Below are 18250 nucleotides of genomic sequence, written 5' to 3'. Positions count from 1 at the left end.
TTACATCCCTCACATCCCTCACATCCCTCACATCCCTCACATACCCCTCATCCCTCACACCCCTCACATCCCTGACACACCTCACATCCCTCACATCCCTCACACCCCTCACACCCCTCACATCCCTCACACCCTCACATTCCTCACACCCCTGACATCCCTCACATCCCTCACTCCCCTCACATCCCGCACACCTCTCACATCCCTCACACCCTCACATCCCTCACATCCCTCACACCCCTCACATCCCTCAGTTCCCTCACACCCCTCACATCCCTCACACCCTCACATCCCTCACACCCCTCATATCCCTCACACCCTCATATCCCTCACAACCCTCAAATCCCTCACAACCCTCACATCCCTCACATCTCTCACACCCCTCACATCCCTCACACCCCTCACATCCCTCATATCTTCACATCCCTCACGTCCCTCACATCCCTCATATCCCTGACGTCCCTCACATCCCTCACACCCCTCACACCCCTCACACCCCTCACAACCCTCACATCCCTCAACCCTCACAACCCTCACACCCCTCACATCCCTCACATCCCTCACATCCCTCATATCCCTCACGTCCCTCACATCCCTCACACCCCTCACACCCCTCACAACCTCACACCCCTCACGTCCCTCACGTCCTCACGTCCCTCACATCCCTCACACCCCTCACATCCCTCACATCCCTCACACCGCTCACATCCCTCACAACCCTCACATCCCTCAACCCTCACATCCCTCACACCCCTCACAACCTCACACCCCTCACGTCCCTCACGTCCTCACGTCCCTCACATCCCTCACATCCCTCACACCCATCACACCCCTCACATCCCTCACATCCCTCACATCACTCACACCCCTCACACCCCTTACACCCCTCACATCCCTCACATCCCTCACAACCTCACACCACTCCCATCCCTCACACCCCTCACATCCCTCACAACCCTCACATCCCTCACACCCCTCACATCCCTCACATCCCTCACAACCCTCACAACCCTCACCACCCTCACATCCCTCACATCCCTCACAACCCTCACATCCCTCACACCCCTCACATCCCTCACATCCCTCACAACCCTCACAACCCTCACCACCCTCACATCCCTCACATCCCTCACAACCCTCACATCCCGCACACGCTCACAACCCTCACACCCCTCACATCCCTCACACCTCTCACATCCCTCCCAACCCTTACATCCCTCACATCCCTCACATCCCTCACATCCCTCACATACCCCTCATCCCTCACACCCCTCACATCCCTGACACACCTCACATCCCTCACATCCCTCACACCCCTCACACCCCTCACATCCCTCACACCCTCACATTCCTCACACCCCTGACATCCCTCACATCCCTCACTCCCCTCACATCCCGCACACCTCTCACATCCCTCACACCCTCACATCCCTCACATCCCTCACACCCCTCACATCCCTCACTTCCCTCACACCCCTCACATCCCTCACACCCTCACATCCCTCACACCCCTCATATCCCTCACACCCTCATATCCCTCACAACCCTCAAATCCCTCACAACCCTCACATCCCTCACATCCCTCACATCCCTCACATTCCTCACACTCCTCACATCCCTCACACCCCTCAAATCCCTCCCAACCCTTACATCCCTCACATCCCTCACAACCCTCACATCCCTCACATCCCTCACACCCCTCACATCCCTCACACCCCTCACATCCCTCATATCTTCACATCCCTCACACCCCTCACAACCCTCACATCCCTCACATCCCTCACAACCCTCACATCCCTCACATCACTCACATCGCTCACATCCCTCACACCCCTCACATCCCTCACACCCTCACATTCCTCACACCCCTGACATCCCTCACATCCCTCACTCCCCTCACATCCCGCACACCTCTCACATCCCTCACGCCCTCACATCCCTCACATCCCTCACACCCCTCACATCCCTCACTTCCCTCACACCCCTCACATCCCTCACACCCTCACATCCCTCACACCCCTTATATCCCTCACACCCTCATATCCCTCACAACCCTCAAATCCCTCACAACCCTCACATCCCTCACATCCCTCACATCCCTCACATTCCTCACACTCCTCACATCCCTCACACCCCTCAAATCCCTCCCAACCCTTACATCCCTCACATCCCTCACAACCCTCACATCCCTCACATCCCTCACACCCCTCACATCCCTCACACCCCTCACATCCCTCATATCTTCACATCCCTCACATCCCTCACAACCCTCACATCCCTCACAAACCTCACAACCCTCACACCCCTCACATCCCTCACATCCCTCACATCCCTCACATCCCTCACAACCCTCACATCCCTCACATCCCTCACATCCCTCACAACCCTCACGTCCCTCCCAACCTCACGTCCCTCACGTCCCTGAGGACCCTCACATCCCTCACATCCCTCACACCCCTCACACCCCTCACATCCCTCACATCCCTCACATCCCTCACATCCCTCACAACCCTCACATCCCTCACATCCCTCACAACCCTCACATCCCTCACAACCCTCACATCCCTCACATCCCTCACACCCCTCACATCCCTCCCAACCCTTACATCCCTCACATCCCTCACATCCCTCACAACCCTCACATCCCTCACATCCCTCACACCCCTCACATCCCTCACAACCCTCACACCCCTCACATCCCTCACACCCCTCACATCCCTCCCAACCCTTACATCCCTCACATCCCTCACATCCCTCACAACCCTCACATCCCTCACATCCCTCACACCGCTCACATCCCTCACAACCCTCACATCCCTCAACCCTCACATCCCTCACACCCCTCACAACCTCACACCCCTCACGTCCCTCACGTCCTCACGTCCCTCACATCCCTCACATCCCTCACACCCATCACACCCCTCACATCCCTCACATCCCTCACATCACTCACACCCCTCACACCCCTTACACCCCTCACATCCCTCACATCCCTCACAACCTCACACCACTCCCATCCCTCACACCCCTCACATCCCTCACAACCCTCACATCCCTCACACCCCTCACATCCCTCACATCCCTCACAACCCTCACAACCCTCACCACCCTCACATCCCTCACATCCCTCACAACCCTCACATCCCTGACATCCCTCCCACCCCTCACATCCCTCACAACCCTCACATCCCGCACACGCTCACAACCCTCACACCCCTCACATCCCTCACACCTCTCACATCCCTCCCAACCCTTACATCCCTCACATCCCTCACATCCCTCACATCCCTCACATACCCCTCATCCCTCACACCCCTCACATCCCTGACACACCTCACATCCCTCACATCCCTCACACCCCTCACACCCCTCACATCCCTCACACCCTCACATTCCTCACACCCCTGACATCCCTCACATCCCTCACTCCCCTCACATCCCGCACACCTCTCACATCCCTCACACCCTCACATCCCTCACATCCCTCACACCCCTCACATCCCTCACTTCCCTCACACCCCTCACATCCCTCACACCCTCACATCCCTCACACCCCTCATATCCCTCACACCCTCATATCCCTCACAACCCTCAAATCCCTCACAACCCTCACATCCCTCACATCCCTCACATCCCTCACATTCCTCACACTCCTCACATCCCTCACACCCCTCAAATCCCTCCCAACCCTTACATCCCTCACATCCCTCACAACCCTCACATCCCTCACATCCCTCACACCCCTCACATCCCTCACACCCCTCACATCCCTCATATCTTCACATCCCTCACACCCCTCACAACCCTCACATCCCTCACATCCCTCACAACCCTCACATCCCTCACATCACTCACATCGCTCACATCCCTCACACCCCTCACATCCCTCACACCCTCACATTCCTCACACCCCTGACATCCCTCACATCCCTCACTCCCCTCACATCCCGCACACCTCTCACATCCCTCACGCCCTCACATCCCTCACATCCCTCACACCCCTCACATCCCTCACTTCCCTCACACCCCTCACATCCCTCACACCCTCACATCCCTCACACCCCTTATATCCCTCACACCCTCATATCCCTCACAACCCTCAAATCCCTCACAACCCTCACATCCCTCACATCCCTCACATCCCTCACATTCCTCACACTCCTCACATCCCTCACACCCCTCAAATCCCTCCCAACCCTTACATCCCTCACATCCCTCACAACCCTCACATCCCTCACATCCCTCACACCCCTCACATCCCTCACACCCCTCACATCCCTCATATCTTCACATCCCTCACATCCCTCACAACCCTCACATCCCTCACAAACCTCACAACCCTCACATCCCTCACATCCCTCACATCCCTCACATCCCTCACAACCCTCACATCCCTCACATCCCTCACATCCCTCACAACCCTCACGTCCCTCCCAACCTCACGTCCCTCACGTCCCTGAGGACCCTCACATCCCTCACATCCCTCACACCCCTCACACCCCTCACATCCCTCACATCCCTCACATCCCTCACATCCCTCACAACCCTCACATCCCTCACATCCCTCACAACCCTCACATCCCTCACAACCCTCACATCCCTCACATCCCTCACACCCCTCACATCCCTCCCAACCCTTACATCCCTCACATCCCTCACATCCCTCACAACCCTCACATCCCTCACATCCCTCACACCCCTCACATCCCTCACAACCCTCACACCCCTCACATCCCTCACACCCCTCACATCCCTCCCAGCCCTTACATCCCTCACATCCCTCACATCCCCCACATCCCTCACATCCCTCACATCCCTGACACCCCTCACATCCCTCACATCCCTCACATCCCTCACATCCCTCACACCCCTCACATCCCTCACCTCCCTCACACCCCTCACATCCCTCACATCCCTCACATCCCTCACACCCCTCACATCCCTCACATCCCTCACACCCCTCACACCCCTCACATCCCTCACACCTCTCACATCCCTCACACCCCTCACATCCCTCACATCCCTCACATCCCTCACATCCCTCACACCCCTCACATCCCTCACATCCTCACATCCCTCACACCCCTCACATGCCTCACACCCACATATCCCTCACAACCCTCACATTCCTCACACCCCTCACATCCCTCACATCCTCACTTCCCTCACATCCCTCACATCCCTCACATTCCTCACACTCCTCACATCCCTCACAACCCTCACATCCCTCACACCCCTCACATCCCTCCCAACCCTTACATCTCTCACATCCCTCACACCCCTCACATCCCCCACACCCCTCACATCCCTCATACCTTCACATCCCTCACACCCCTCACAACCCTCACATCCCTCACATCCCTCACATCCCTCACATCCCTCACATCCCTCACAACCCTCACATCACTCACATCCCTCACATCCCTCACAACCCTCACATTCCTCACAACCCTCACATCCCTCACAACCCTCACAACCCTCACATCCCTCACACCCTCACGTCCCTCACATCCCTCACACCCCTCACATCCCTCACATCCCTCACACCCCTCACATCCCTCACACCCGTCACATCCCTCACATCCCTCACATCGCTCACATCCCTCACAACCCTCACATCCCTCACAACCCTCACATCCCTCACAACCCTCACATCCCTCACATCCCTCACACCCCTCACATCCCTCACATACCTCACACCCTCACACCCCTCACAACCCTCAAATCCCTCTCATCCCTCACACCCCTCACATCCCTCACAAACCTCACACCCCTCACATCCCTCACGTCCCTCACATCCCTCATATCCCTCACGTCCCTCACATCCCTCACACCCCTCACACCCCTCACGTCCCTCACAACCCTCACATCCCTCAACCCTCACATCCCTCACACCCCTCACAACCTCACACCCCTCACGTCCCTCACGTCCTCACGTCCCTCACACCCCTCACACCCCTCACGTCCCTCACAACCCTCACATCCCTCAACCCTCACATCCCTCACACCCCTCACAACCTCACACCCCTCACGTCCCTCACGTCCCTCACGTCCCTCACATCCCTCACACCCCTCACACCCCTCACATCCCTCACATCCCTCACACCCCTCACACCCCTCACATCCCTCACATCCCTCACATCACTCACACCCCTCACACCCCTTACACCACTCACATCCCTCACACCCCTCACATCCCTCACAACCCTCACATCCCGCACACGCTCACAACCCTCACACCCCTCACATCCCTCACACCTCTCACATCCCTCCCAACCCTTACATCCCTCACATCCCTCACATCCCTCACATCCCTCACATACCCCTCATCCCTCACACCCCTCACATCCCTGACACACCTCACATAACTCACATCCCTCACATCCCTCACACCCCTCACATCCCTCACATCCCTCACACCCCTCACATCCCTCACATCCCTCACATTCCTCACACCCCTCACATCCCTGACATCCCTCACTCCCCTCACATCCCGCACACCTCTCACATCCCTCACACCCTCACATCCCTCACATCCCTCACACCCCTCACATCCCTCACTTCCCTCACACCCCTCACATCCCTCACACCCTCACATCCCTCACACCCCTCATATCCCTCACACCCTCATATCCCTCACAACCCTCAAATCCCTCACAACCCTCACATCCCTCACATCCCTCACATCCCTCACATTCCTCACACTCCTCACATCCCTCACAACCTTCACACCCCTCAAATCCCTCCCAACCCTTACATCCCTCACATCCCTCACAACCCTCACATCCCTCACATCCCTCACACCCCTCACATCCCTCACACCCCTCACATCCCTCATATCTTCACATCCCTCACACCCCTCACAAGCCTCACATCCCTCACAACCCTCACATCCCTCACAACCCTCACATCCCTCACATCACTCACATCGCTCACATCCCTCACAACCCTCACATCCCTCACACCCCTCACATCCCTCACACCTCTCACATCCCTCACACCCCTCACATCCCTCACATCCCTCACACCCCTCACATCCCTCACATCCCTCACACCCCTCACATCCCTCACATCCTCACATCCCTCACACCCCTCACATGCCTCACACCCACATATCCCTCACAACCCTCACATTCCTCACACCCCTCACATCCCTCACATCCTCACTTCCCTCACATCCCTCACATCCCTCACATTCCTCACACTCCTCACATCCCTCACAACCCTCACATCCCTCACACCCCTCACATCCCTCCCAACCCTTACATCTCTCACATCCCTCACACCCCTCACACCCCTCACGTCCCTCACAACCCTCACATCCCTCAACCCTCACATCCCTCACACCCCTCACAACCTCACACCCCTCACGTCCCTCACGTCCTCACGTCCCTCACACCCCTCACACCCCTCACGTCCCTCACAACCCTCACATCCCTCAACCCTCACATCCCTCACACCCCTCACAACCTCACACCCCTCACGTCCCTCACGTCCCTCACGTCCCTCACATCCCTCACACCCCTCACACCCCTCACATCCCTCACATCCCTCACACCCCTCACACCCCTCACATCCCTCACATCCCTCACATCACTCACACCCCTCACACCCCTTACACCACTCACATCCCTCACACCCCTCACATCCCTCACAACCCTCACATCCCGCACACGCTCACAACCCTCACACCCCTCACATCCCTCACACCTCTCACATCCCTCCCAACCCTTACATCCCTCACATCCCTCACATCCCTCACATCCCTCACATACCCCTCATCCCTCACACCCCTCACATCCCTGACACACCTCACATAACTCACATCCCTCACATCCCTCACACCCCTCACATCCCTCACATCCCTCACACCCCTCACATCCCTCACATCCCTCACATTCCTCACACCCCTCACATCCCTGACATCCCTCACTCCCCTCACATCCCGCACACCTCTCACATCCCTCACACCCTCACATCCCTCACATCCCTCACACCCCTCACATCCCTCACTTCCCTCACACCCCTCACATCCCTCACACCCTCACATCCCTCACACCCCTCATATCCCTCACACCCTCATATCCCTCACAACCCTCAAATCCCTCACAACCCTCACATCCCTCACATCCCTCACATCCCTCACATTCCTCACACTCCTCACATCCCTCACAACCTTCACACCCCTCAAATCCCTCCCAACCCTTACATCCCTCACATCCCTCACAACCCTCACATCCCTCACATCCCTCACACCCCTCACATCCCTCACACCCCTCACATCCCTCATATCTTCACATCCCTCACACCCCTCACAAGCCTCACATCCCTCACAACCCTCACATCCCTCACAACCCTCACATCCCTCACATCACTCACATCGCTCACATCCCTCACAACCCTCACATCCCTCACACCCCTCACATCCCTCACACCTCTCACATCCCTCACACCCCTCACATCCCTCACATCCCTCACACCCCTCACATCCCTCACATCCCTCACACCCCTCACATCCCTCACATCCTCACATCCCTCACACCCCTCACATGCCTCACACCCACATATCCCTCACAACCCTCACATTCCTCACACCCCTCACATCCCTCACATCCTCACTTCCCTCACATCCCTCACATCCCTCACATTCCTCACACTCCTCACATCCCTCACAACCCTCACATCCCTCACACCCCTCACATCCCTCCCAACCCTTACATCTCTCACATCCCTCACACCCCTCACATCCCCCACACCCCTCACATCCCTCATACCTTCACATCCCTCACACCCCTCACAACCCTCACATCCCTCACATCCCTCACATCCCTCACATCCCTCACATCCCTCACAACCCTCACATCACTCACATCCCTCACATCCCTCACAACCCTCACATTCCTCACAACCCTCACATCCCTCACAACCCTCACAACCCTCACATCCCTCACACCCTCACGTCCCTCACATCCCTCACACCCCTCACATCCCTCACATCCCTCACACCCCTCACATCCCTCACACCCGTCACATCCCTCACATCCCTCACATCGCTCACATCCCTCACAACCCTCACTTCCCTCACAACCCTCACATCCCTCACAACCCTCACATCCCTCACATCCCTCACACCCCTCACATCCCTCACATACCTCACACCCTCACACCCCTCACAACCCTCAAATCCCTCTCATCCCTCACACCCCTCACATCCCTCACAAACCTCACACCCCTCACATCCCTCACGTCCCTCACATCCCTCATATCCCTCACGTCCCTCACATCCCTCACACCCCTCACACCCCTCACGTCCCTCACAACCCTCACATCCCTCAACCCTCACATCCCTCACACCCCTCACAACCTCACACCCCTCACGTCCCTCACGTCCTCACGTCCCTCACATCCCTCACACCCCTCACACCCCTCACATCCCTCACATCCCTCACATCCCTCACACCGCTCACATCCCTCACAACCCTCACATCCCTTAACCCTCACATCCCTCACACCCCTCACACCCCTCACAACCTCACACCCCTCACGACCCACACATCCCTCACACCCCTCACACCCCTCACATCCCTCACATCCCTCACATCACTCACACCCCTCACACCCCTTACACCCCTCACATCCCTCACATCCCTCACAACCTCACACCACTCACATCCCTCACACCCCTCACATCCCTCACAACACTCACATCCCTCACACCCCTCACATCCCTCACACCCCTCACATCCCTCACAACCCTCACATCCCGCACACGCTCACAACCCTCACACCCCTCACATCCCTCACACCTCTCACATCCCTCCCAACCCTTACATCCCTCACATCCCTCACATCCCTCACATCCCTCACATACCCCTCATCCCTCACACCCCTCACATCCCTGACACACCTCACATAACTCACATCCCTCACATCCCTCACACCCCTCACATCCCTCACATCCCTCACACACCTCACATCCCTCACATCCCTCACATTCCTCACACCCCTCACATCCCTGACACACCTCACATAACTCACATCCCTCACATCCCTCACACCCCTCACATCCCTCACATCCCTCACACACCTCACATCCCTCACATCCCTCACATTCCTCACACCCCTCACATCCCTCACATCCCTCACATACCCCTCATCCCTCACACCCCTCACATCCCTGACACACCTCACATAACTCACATCCCTCACATCCCTCACATCCCTCACATCCCTCACACCCTCACATTCCTCACACCCCTGACATCCCTCACATCCCTCACTCCCCTCACATCCCGCACACCTCTCACATCCCTCACACCCTCACATCCCTCACATCCCTCACACCCCTCACATCCCTCACTTCCCTCACACCCCTCACATCCCTCACACCCTCACATCCCTCACACCCCTCATATCCCTCACACCCTCATATCCCTCACAACCCTCAAATCCCTCACAACCCTCACATCCCTCACATCCCTCACATCCCTCACATTCCTCACACTCCTCACATCCCTCACAACCTTCACACCCCTCAAATCCCTCCCAACCCTTACATCCCTCACATCCCTCACAACCCTCACATCCCTCACATCCCTCACACCCCTCACATCCCTCACACCCCTCACATCCCTCATATCTTCACATCCCTCACACCCCTCACAAGCCTCACATCCCTCACAACCCTCACATCCCTCACAACCCTCACATCCCTCACATCACTCACATCGCTCACATCCCTCACAACCCTCACATCCCTCACAACCCTCACATCCCTCACATCACTCACATCGCTCACATCCCTCACAACCCTCACATCCCTCACACCCCTCACATCCCTCACACCCTCACATCCCTCACACCCCTCATATCCCTCACACCCTCATATCCCTCACAACCCTCAAATCCCTCACAACCCTCACATCCCTCACATCCCTCACATCCCTCACATTCCTCACACTCCTCACATCCCTCACAACCTTCACACCCCTCAAATCCCTCCCAACCCTTACATCCCTCACATCCCTCACAACCCTCACATCCCTCACATCCCTCACACCCCTCACATCCCTCACACCCCTCACATCCCTCATATCTTCACATCCCTCACACCCCTCACAAGCCTCACATCCCTCACAACCCTCACATCCCTCACAACCCTCACATCCCTCACATCACTCACATCGCTCACATCCCTCACAACCCTCACATCCCTCACAACCCTCACATCCCTCACAACCCTCACAACCCTCACACCCCTCACACCCTCACGTCCCTCCCAACCTCACGTCCCTCACATCCCTGAGGACCCTCACATCCCTCACATCCCTCACACCCCTCACACCCCTCACACCCGTCACATCCCTCACATCCCTCACATCCCTCACATCCCTCACAACCCTCACATCCCTCACATCCCTCACAACCCTCACATCCCTCACAACCCTCACACCCCTCACATCCCTCACATCCCTCACAACCCTCACACCCCTCACATCCCTCACACCCCTCACATCCCTCACACCCCTCACATACCTCACATACGTCACACCCCTCACAACCCTTCAATCCTTCTCATCCCTCACACCCCTCACATCCCTCACATCCCTCACATCCCTCACACCCTCACATCCCTCACATCCCTCACATCCCTCATCTCCCTCACGTCCCTCACAACCCTCACATCCCTCAACCCTCACATCCCTCACACCCCTCACACCCCTCACAACCTCACACCCCTCACGTCCCTCACGTCCTCACGTCCCTCACATCCCTCACACCCCTCACACCCCTCTCATCCCTCACATCCCTCACAACCCTCACACCCCTCACACCCCTCACAACCCTTACACCCCTCACATCCCTCACATCCCTCACATCCTCACACCACTCACATCCCTCACACCCCTCACATCCCTCACAACCCTCACATCCCTCACACCGCTCACATCCCTCAATCCCTCACAACCCTCACAACCCTCACAACCCTCACATCCCTCACATCCCTCACAACCCTCACATCCCTCACATCCCTCACACCCCTCACATCCCTCCCAACCCTCACATCCCTCACAACCCTCACATCCCTCACAACCGTCACAACCCGCACACCCCTCACATCCCTCACACCCCTCACATCCCTCACACCCTCACATCCCTCACGTCCCTCACGTCCCTCACGTCCCTCACGTCCCTCACATCCCTCACACCCCTCACAACCCGCTCACCCCTCACATCCCTCACACCCCTCACATCCCTCACATCCCTCACATCCCTCACACCCCTCACGTCCCTCACGTCCCTCACACCCCTCACACCCCTCACACCCTCACGTCCCTCACATCCCTCACACCCCTCACGTCCCTCACGTCCCTCACACCCCTCACACCCCTCACACCCTCACGCCCTCACATCCCTCACATCCCTCACACCCCTCACGTCCCTCACGTCCCTCACACCCCTCACACCCCTCACACCCCTCACACCCCTCACACCTCTCACACCCTCACGTCCCTCACAACCCTCACATCCCTCACACCCTCACGTCCCTCACAACTCTCACATCCCTCACAACCCTCCCATCCCTCACACCCTCACGTCCCTCACACCGCTCACATCCCTCCCAACCCTCACATCCCTCACAACCCTCACACCCCTCACACCCCTCACACCCCTCACACCCCTCACACCCTCACGTCCCTCACAACCGTCACATCCCTCACAACCCTCACGTCCCTCACAACTCTCACATCCCTCACAACCCTCCCATCCCTCACACCCTCACGTCCCTCACACCCCTCACATCCCTCCCAACCCTCACATCCCTCACACCCCTCACATCCCTCACACCCTCACACCCCTCACGTCCCTCACGTCCCTCACACCCCTCACACCCCTCACACCCTCACGCCCTCACATCCCTCACACCCCTCACACCCCTCACACCCCTCACACCTCTCACACCCTCACGTCCCTCACAACCCTCACATCCCTCACAACCCTCCCATCCCTCACACCCCTCACATCCCTCACATCCCTCACACCCCTCACACCCTCACGTCCCTCACCTATCCATATCCATTGTTACTTTTCTCCTCTCTTCGTTGTACTTTCTGTTCCACCGATTTCGGTCTCCTCTGGAGATCAGGAGGCCGTGCCCTGTGTCTGTGATGGGGTCTTGGACCTGTATCTCACTGACCACAAGGAGACCCATTTGTCCTGACTCTCTGCTTTCAGGTAGTTTGTCAGTGCTGTATCTGAGCAAACAAATTACCCCAACCCCACGTGACCTTTACCCTAACTTCATGTGGGGCCTGTTCCTGTTTCTCCCATCCTCCTCCCTTTGAACCCTTGACTTTCCCGTTCCTCGGTGTTTAACCTCCCCACTGGGTTTGTTCTCACTCTCCCCTATTCCTCTCTTCTCACCTTCCCCTCCATTGGGGTGTCCTACAGAAACTGGTTCTCACATTCCTGTCTTTACCCCAAACCCAGCTCTTGGCAGAGATTCTTCACGAAGAGGAAGAGAAAGAAAATCAGAAAGGGAAAAAAGGCAACGTGAAAGAGACGAAGAAAGAAAAAAAAAAGAAAACTAAAGCAGAGGTGAGTCCGGTTTCCAGGAGACGACACAACACTGGGCAATATCCCACTGTACCGAGTGTGTACACCACAGCGCAATATCCCACTGTACCGAGTGTGTACACCACGGGGCGATATCCCACTGTACCGAGTGTGTACACCACGGGGCGATATCCCATTGTACCGAGTGTGTACACCACAGGGCGATATCCCACTGTACCGAGTGTGTACACCACGGGGCGATATCCCACTGTACCGAGTGTGTACACCACGGGGCGATATCCCACTGTACCGAGTGTGTACACCACGGGGTGATATCCCACTGTACCGAGTGTGTACACCACGGGGCAATATCCCACTGTACCGAGTGTGTACACCACGGGGTGATATCCCACTGTACCGAGAGTGTACACCATGGGGTGATATCCCACTGTACCGAGTGTGTACACCACGGGGCAATATCCCACTGTACCGAGTGTGTACACCACGGGGCAATATCCCACTGTACCGAGAGTGTACACCACGGGGCGATATCCCACTGTACCGAGTGTGTACACCACAGGGCAATATCCCACTGTACCGAGAGTGTACACCACGGGGCAATATCCCACTGTACCGAGAGTGTACACCACGGGGCAATATCCCACTGTACCGAGAGTGTACACAACTGGGCAATATCCCACTGTACCGAGAGTGTACACCACGGGGCAATATCCCACTGTACCGAGAGTGTACACCACGGGGCAATATCTCACTGTACCGAGAGTGTACACCACGGGGCAATATCCCACTGTACCGAGAGTGTACACCACGGGGCAATATCTCACTGGACCGAGTGTGTACACCACGGGGTGATATCCCACTGTACCGAGAGTGTACACCACGGGGCGATATCCCACTGTACCGAGAGTGTACACCACGGGGCGATATCCCACTTTACAGAGACTGTACACCACAGGACAGTACACTGCTCTCCACAGGACATTACACTGTACACCACAGGACAATACACTGTACAGCACAGGACAGTACACTGTACACCACAGGACGTTACACTGTACACCACAGGACAGTACACTGCACTCCACAGGACAATACACTGTACACCACAGGACATTACACTGTACTCCACAAGACAATACACTGTACAGCACAGGACAATACACTGCACTCCACAGGACATTACACTGTACACCACAGGACAGTACACTGCACTCAACAGGACAATACACTGTACACCACAGGACAATACACTGTACACCACAGGACATTACACTGTACTCCACAAGACAATACATTGTACAGCACAGGACAATACACTGCACTCCACAGGACATTACACTGTACACCACAGGACAGTACACTGCACTCCACAGGACAATACACTGTACACCACAGGACATTACACTGCACTCCACAGGACAGTACACTGCACTCCACAGGACAATACACTGTACACCACAGGACAGTAACTGCACACCACAGGACAATACACTGTACTCCACAGGACAGTACACTGCACTCCACAGGACAATACACTGCACTCCACAGGACAATACACTGCACTCCACAGGACATGACACTGTACACCACAGGACAGTACACTGCACTCCACAGGACAGTACACTGCACACCACAGGACAATACACTGCACTCCACAGGACATTACACTGCACTCCACAGGACAGTACACTATACAGCACAGGACATTACACTGTGCTCCACAGGACAATACACTGTACACCACAGGACAGTATTCTGTACACCACAGGACATTACACTGCACACCACAGGGCAATACACTGCACTCCACAGGACATTACACTGTACACCACAGGACAGTACACTGCACTCCACAGGACAGTACACTGTACACTACAGGACATTACACTGTACACCACAGGATAGTATACTGTACACCACAGGTAATTACACTGTACACCACAGGACATTACACTGCACACCACAGAACAGTACACTGTACACCACAGGACAATACACTGTACACCACAGGACAATACACTGTACAGCACAGGACAGTATAGTGTACACTACAGGACATTACACTGTACAGCACAGGACAGTATAGTGTACACCACAGGACAGTACACTGTACACCACAGTACACTGTACAACACAGGACAGTACACTGTACACCACAGCACAATACATTGTACACCACATGACAGTACACTGTACACCAATGGACGATACGCTGTACACCTCAGGACAGTACACTGCACACCACAGGACAATACACTGTACACCACAGGACGGTACACTGTACACCACAGGACAGTACACTGTACACCACAGGACAGTACACTGCACACCACAGGACAGTACACTGTACACCACGGGACAATACACTGCACTCCACAGGACAGTACACTGTACACCACGGGACATTACACTGTACACCACAGGACAGTACACTGCACACTCCAGGACAATACACTGTACACCACGGGACAAAACACTGTACACCACAGGACGGTACACTGTACACCACAGGACATTACACTGTACACCACAGGACATTACACTGTACACCACAGGACAATACACTGTACACCACAGGAAAGTACACTGCACACTCCAGGACAATACACTGTACAGCACAGGACAGTACACTGTACACCACAGGACATTACACTGTACACCACAGGACAGCACACTGCACACTCCAGGACAATACACTGTACAGCACAGGACAGTACACTGTACACCACAGGACATTACACTGTACTCCACAGGACAGTACACTGTACACCACAGATTAATACACTGCACTCCACAGGACATTACACTGCACTCCACAGGACAGTACACTGCACTCCACAGCACATTACACTGCACTCCACAGGACAATACACTGCACTCCACAGGACAGTACACCGCACACCACAGGACAGTACACTGCACTCCATAGGACAGTACACTGTACACCACAGGACATTACACTGTACACCACAGTACACTGCACACCACAGGACAGTACACTGTACAGCACAGGACATGAACACTGTACACCACAGGGCTATATCCCACTGTACCGAGAGTGTACACCACGGGGCGATATCCCACTGTACCGAGACTGTACACCACAGGACAGTACACTGTACACAACAGGACACTACACTGCACTCCACAGGACAGTAGACTGCACTCCACAGGATAATACACTGTACACCACAGGACAGTACACTGCACTCCACAGAACAATACACTGCACTCCACAGGACATGACACTGTACACCACAGGACAGTACACTGCACACCACGGGACAGTACACTGCACTCCACAGGACATTACACTGTACACCACAGGACAGTACACTGTACAACACAGGACAATACACTGAATACCACAGGACAGTACACTGCACACCACAGGACATTACACTGTACAGCACAGGACTTTACCCTGTACACCACAGGACAGTACCCTATACACCACAGGACAGTACACTGTACACCACAGGACATTACACTGTACACCACAGGACAATACACTGCACTCCACAGTACAGTACACTGTACACTACAGGACATTCCACTGTACACCACAGGATAGTATACTGTACACCACAGGTAATTACACTGTACACCACAGGACATTACACTGCACACCACACGACAGTACACTGTACACCACAGGACAATACACTGTACACCACAGGACAGTACACTGCACACTCCAGGACAATACACTGTACAGCACAGGACAGTACACTGTACACCACAGGACATTACACTGTACACCACAGGATAGTATACTGTACACCACAGGTAATTACACTGTACACCACAGGACATTACACTGCACACCACAGAACAGTACACTGTACACCACAGGACAATACACTGTACACCACAGGACAATACACTGTACAGCACAGGACAGTATAGTGTACACTACAGGACATTACACTGTACAGCACAGGACAGGATAGTGTACACCACAGGACAATACACTGCACACCACAGGACAGTACACTGTACAGCACATGACAGTACACAGTACACCACAGGACAATACACTGCACTCCACAGGACAATACACTGTACACCACAGGACAGTACACTGCACACCACAGGACAATACACTGTACAGCAGAGGACAGTACACAGTACACCACGGGACAATACACTGCACTCCACAGGACAATACACTGTACACCACAGGTAATTACACTGTACACCACAGGACATTACACTGCACACCACAGAACAGAACACTGTACACCACAGGACAATACACTGTACAGCACAGGACAGTACACTGTACACCACAGGACAAAACACTGCACAGCACAGGACTGTATAGTGTACACCACAGGACACTACACTGTACACCACAGTACACTGTACACCACAGGACATTACACTGTACACCGCAGCACAAAACACTGTACACCACATGAGAGTACACTGTACATCACAGGAGAATACTCTGTACACCACAGGACAGTACACTGCACACCACAGGACAATACACTGCACTCCACGGGACATTACACTGTACACCACAGGACAGTACACTGCACACCACAGGACAATAGACTGCACTCCACGGGACATTACACTGTACACCACAGGACAGTACACTGTACACCTCAGGACAATACACTGCACTCCACAGCACAGTACACTGTACACTACAGGACATTAC

General features: G+C 55.3%; 1 protein-coding gene across 1 annotated transcript in view; it reads left to right on the top strand.

Annotated features, from left to right (window-relative positions):
- The window catches only part of LOC122547798 (dynein regulatory complex subunit 11-like), a 347516-nt gene that overhangs the window by 87372 nt on the left and 241894 nt on the right, over positions 1–18250 (top strand). Inside the window, exon 4 of the mRNA XM_087985887.1 lies at positions 13492–13599. Within this exon, the coding sequence (XP_087842013.1) occupies positions 13492–13599 (108 nt within the window). The remainder of the gene's footprint in view (positions 1–13491; positions 13600–18250) is intronic.

Source organism: Chiloscyllium plagiosum, unplaced genomic scaffold, assembly GCF_037043375.1.
Source record: "Chiloscyllium plagiosum isolate Xiang-an unplaced genomic scaffold, Cpla_swu_hap1 HiC_scaffold_4, whole genome shotgun sequence".
Taxonomy (NCBI): Eukaryota; Metazoa; Chordata; class Chondrichthyes; order Orectolobiformes; family Hemiscylliidae; genus Chiloscyllium; species Chiloscyllium plagiosum.
Note: the sequence above shows the minus strand (reverse complement) of the source record. Positions and strands in the feature narration are given on the sequence as shown.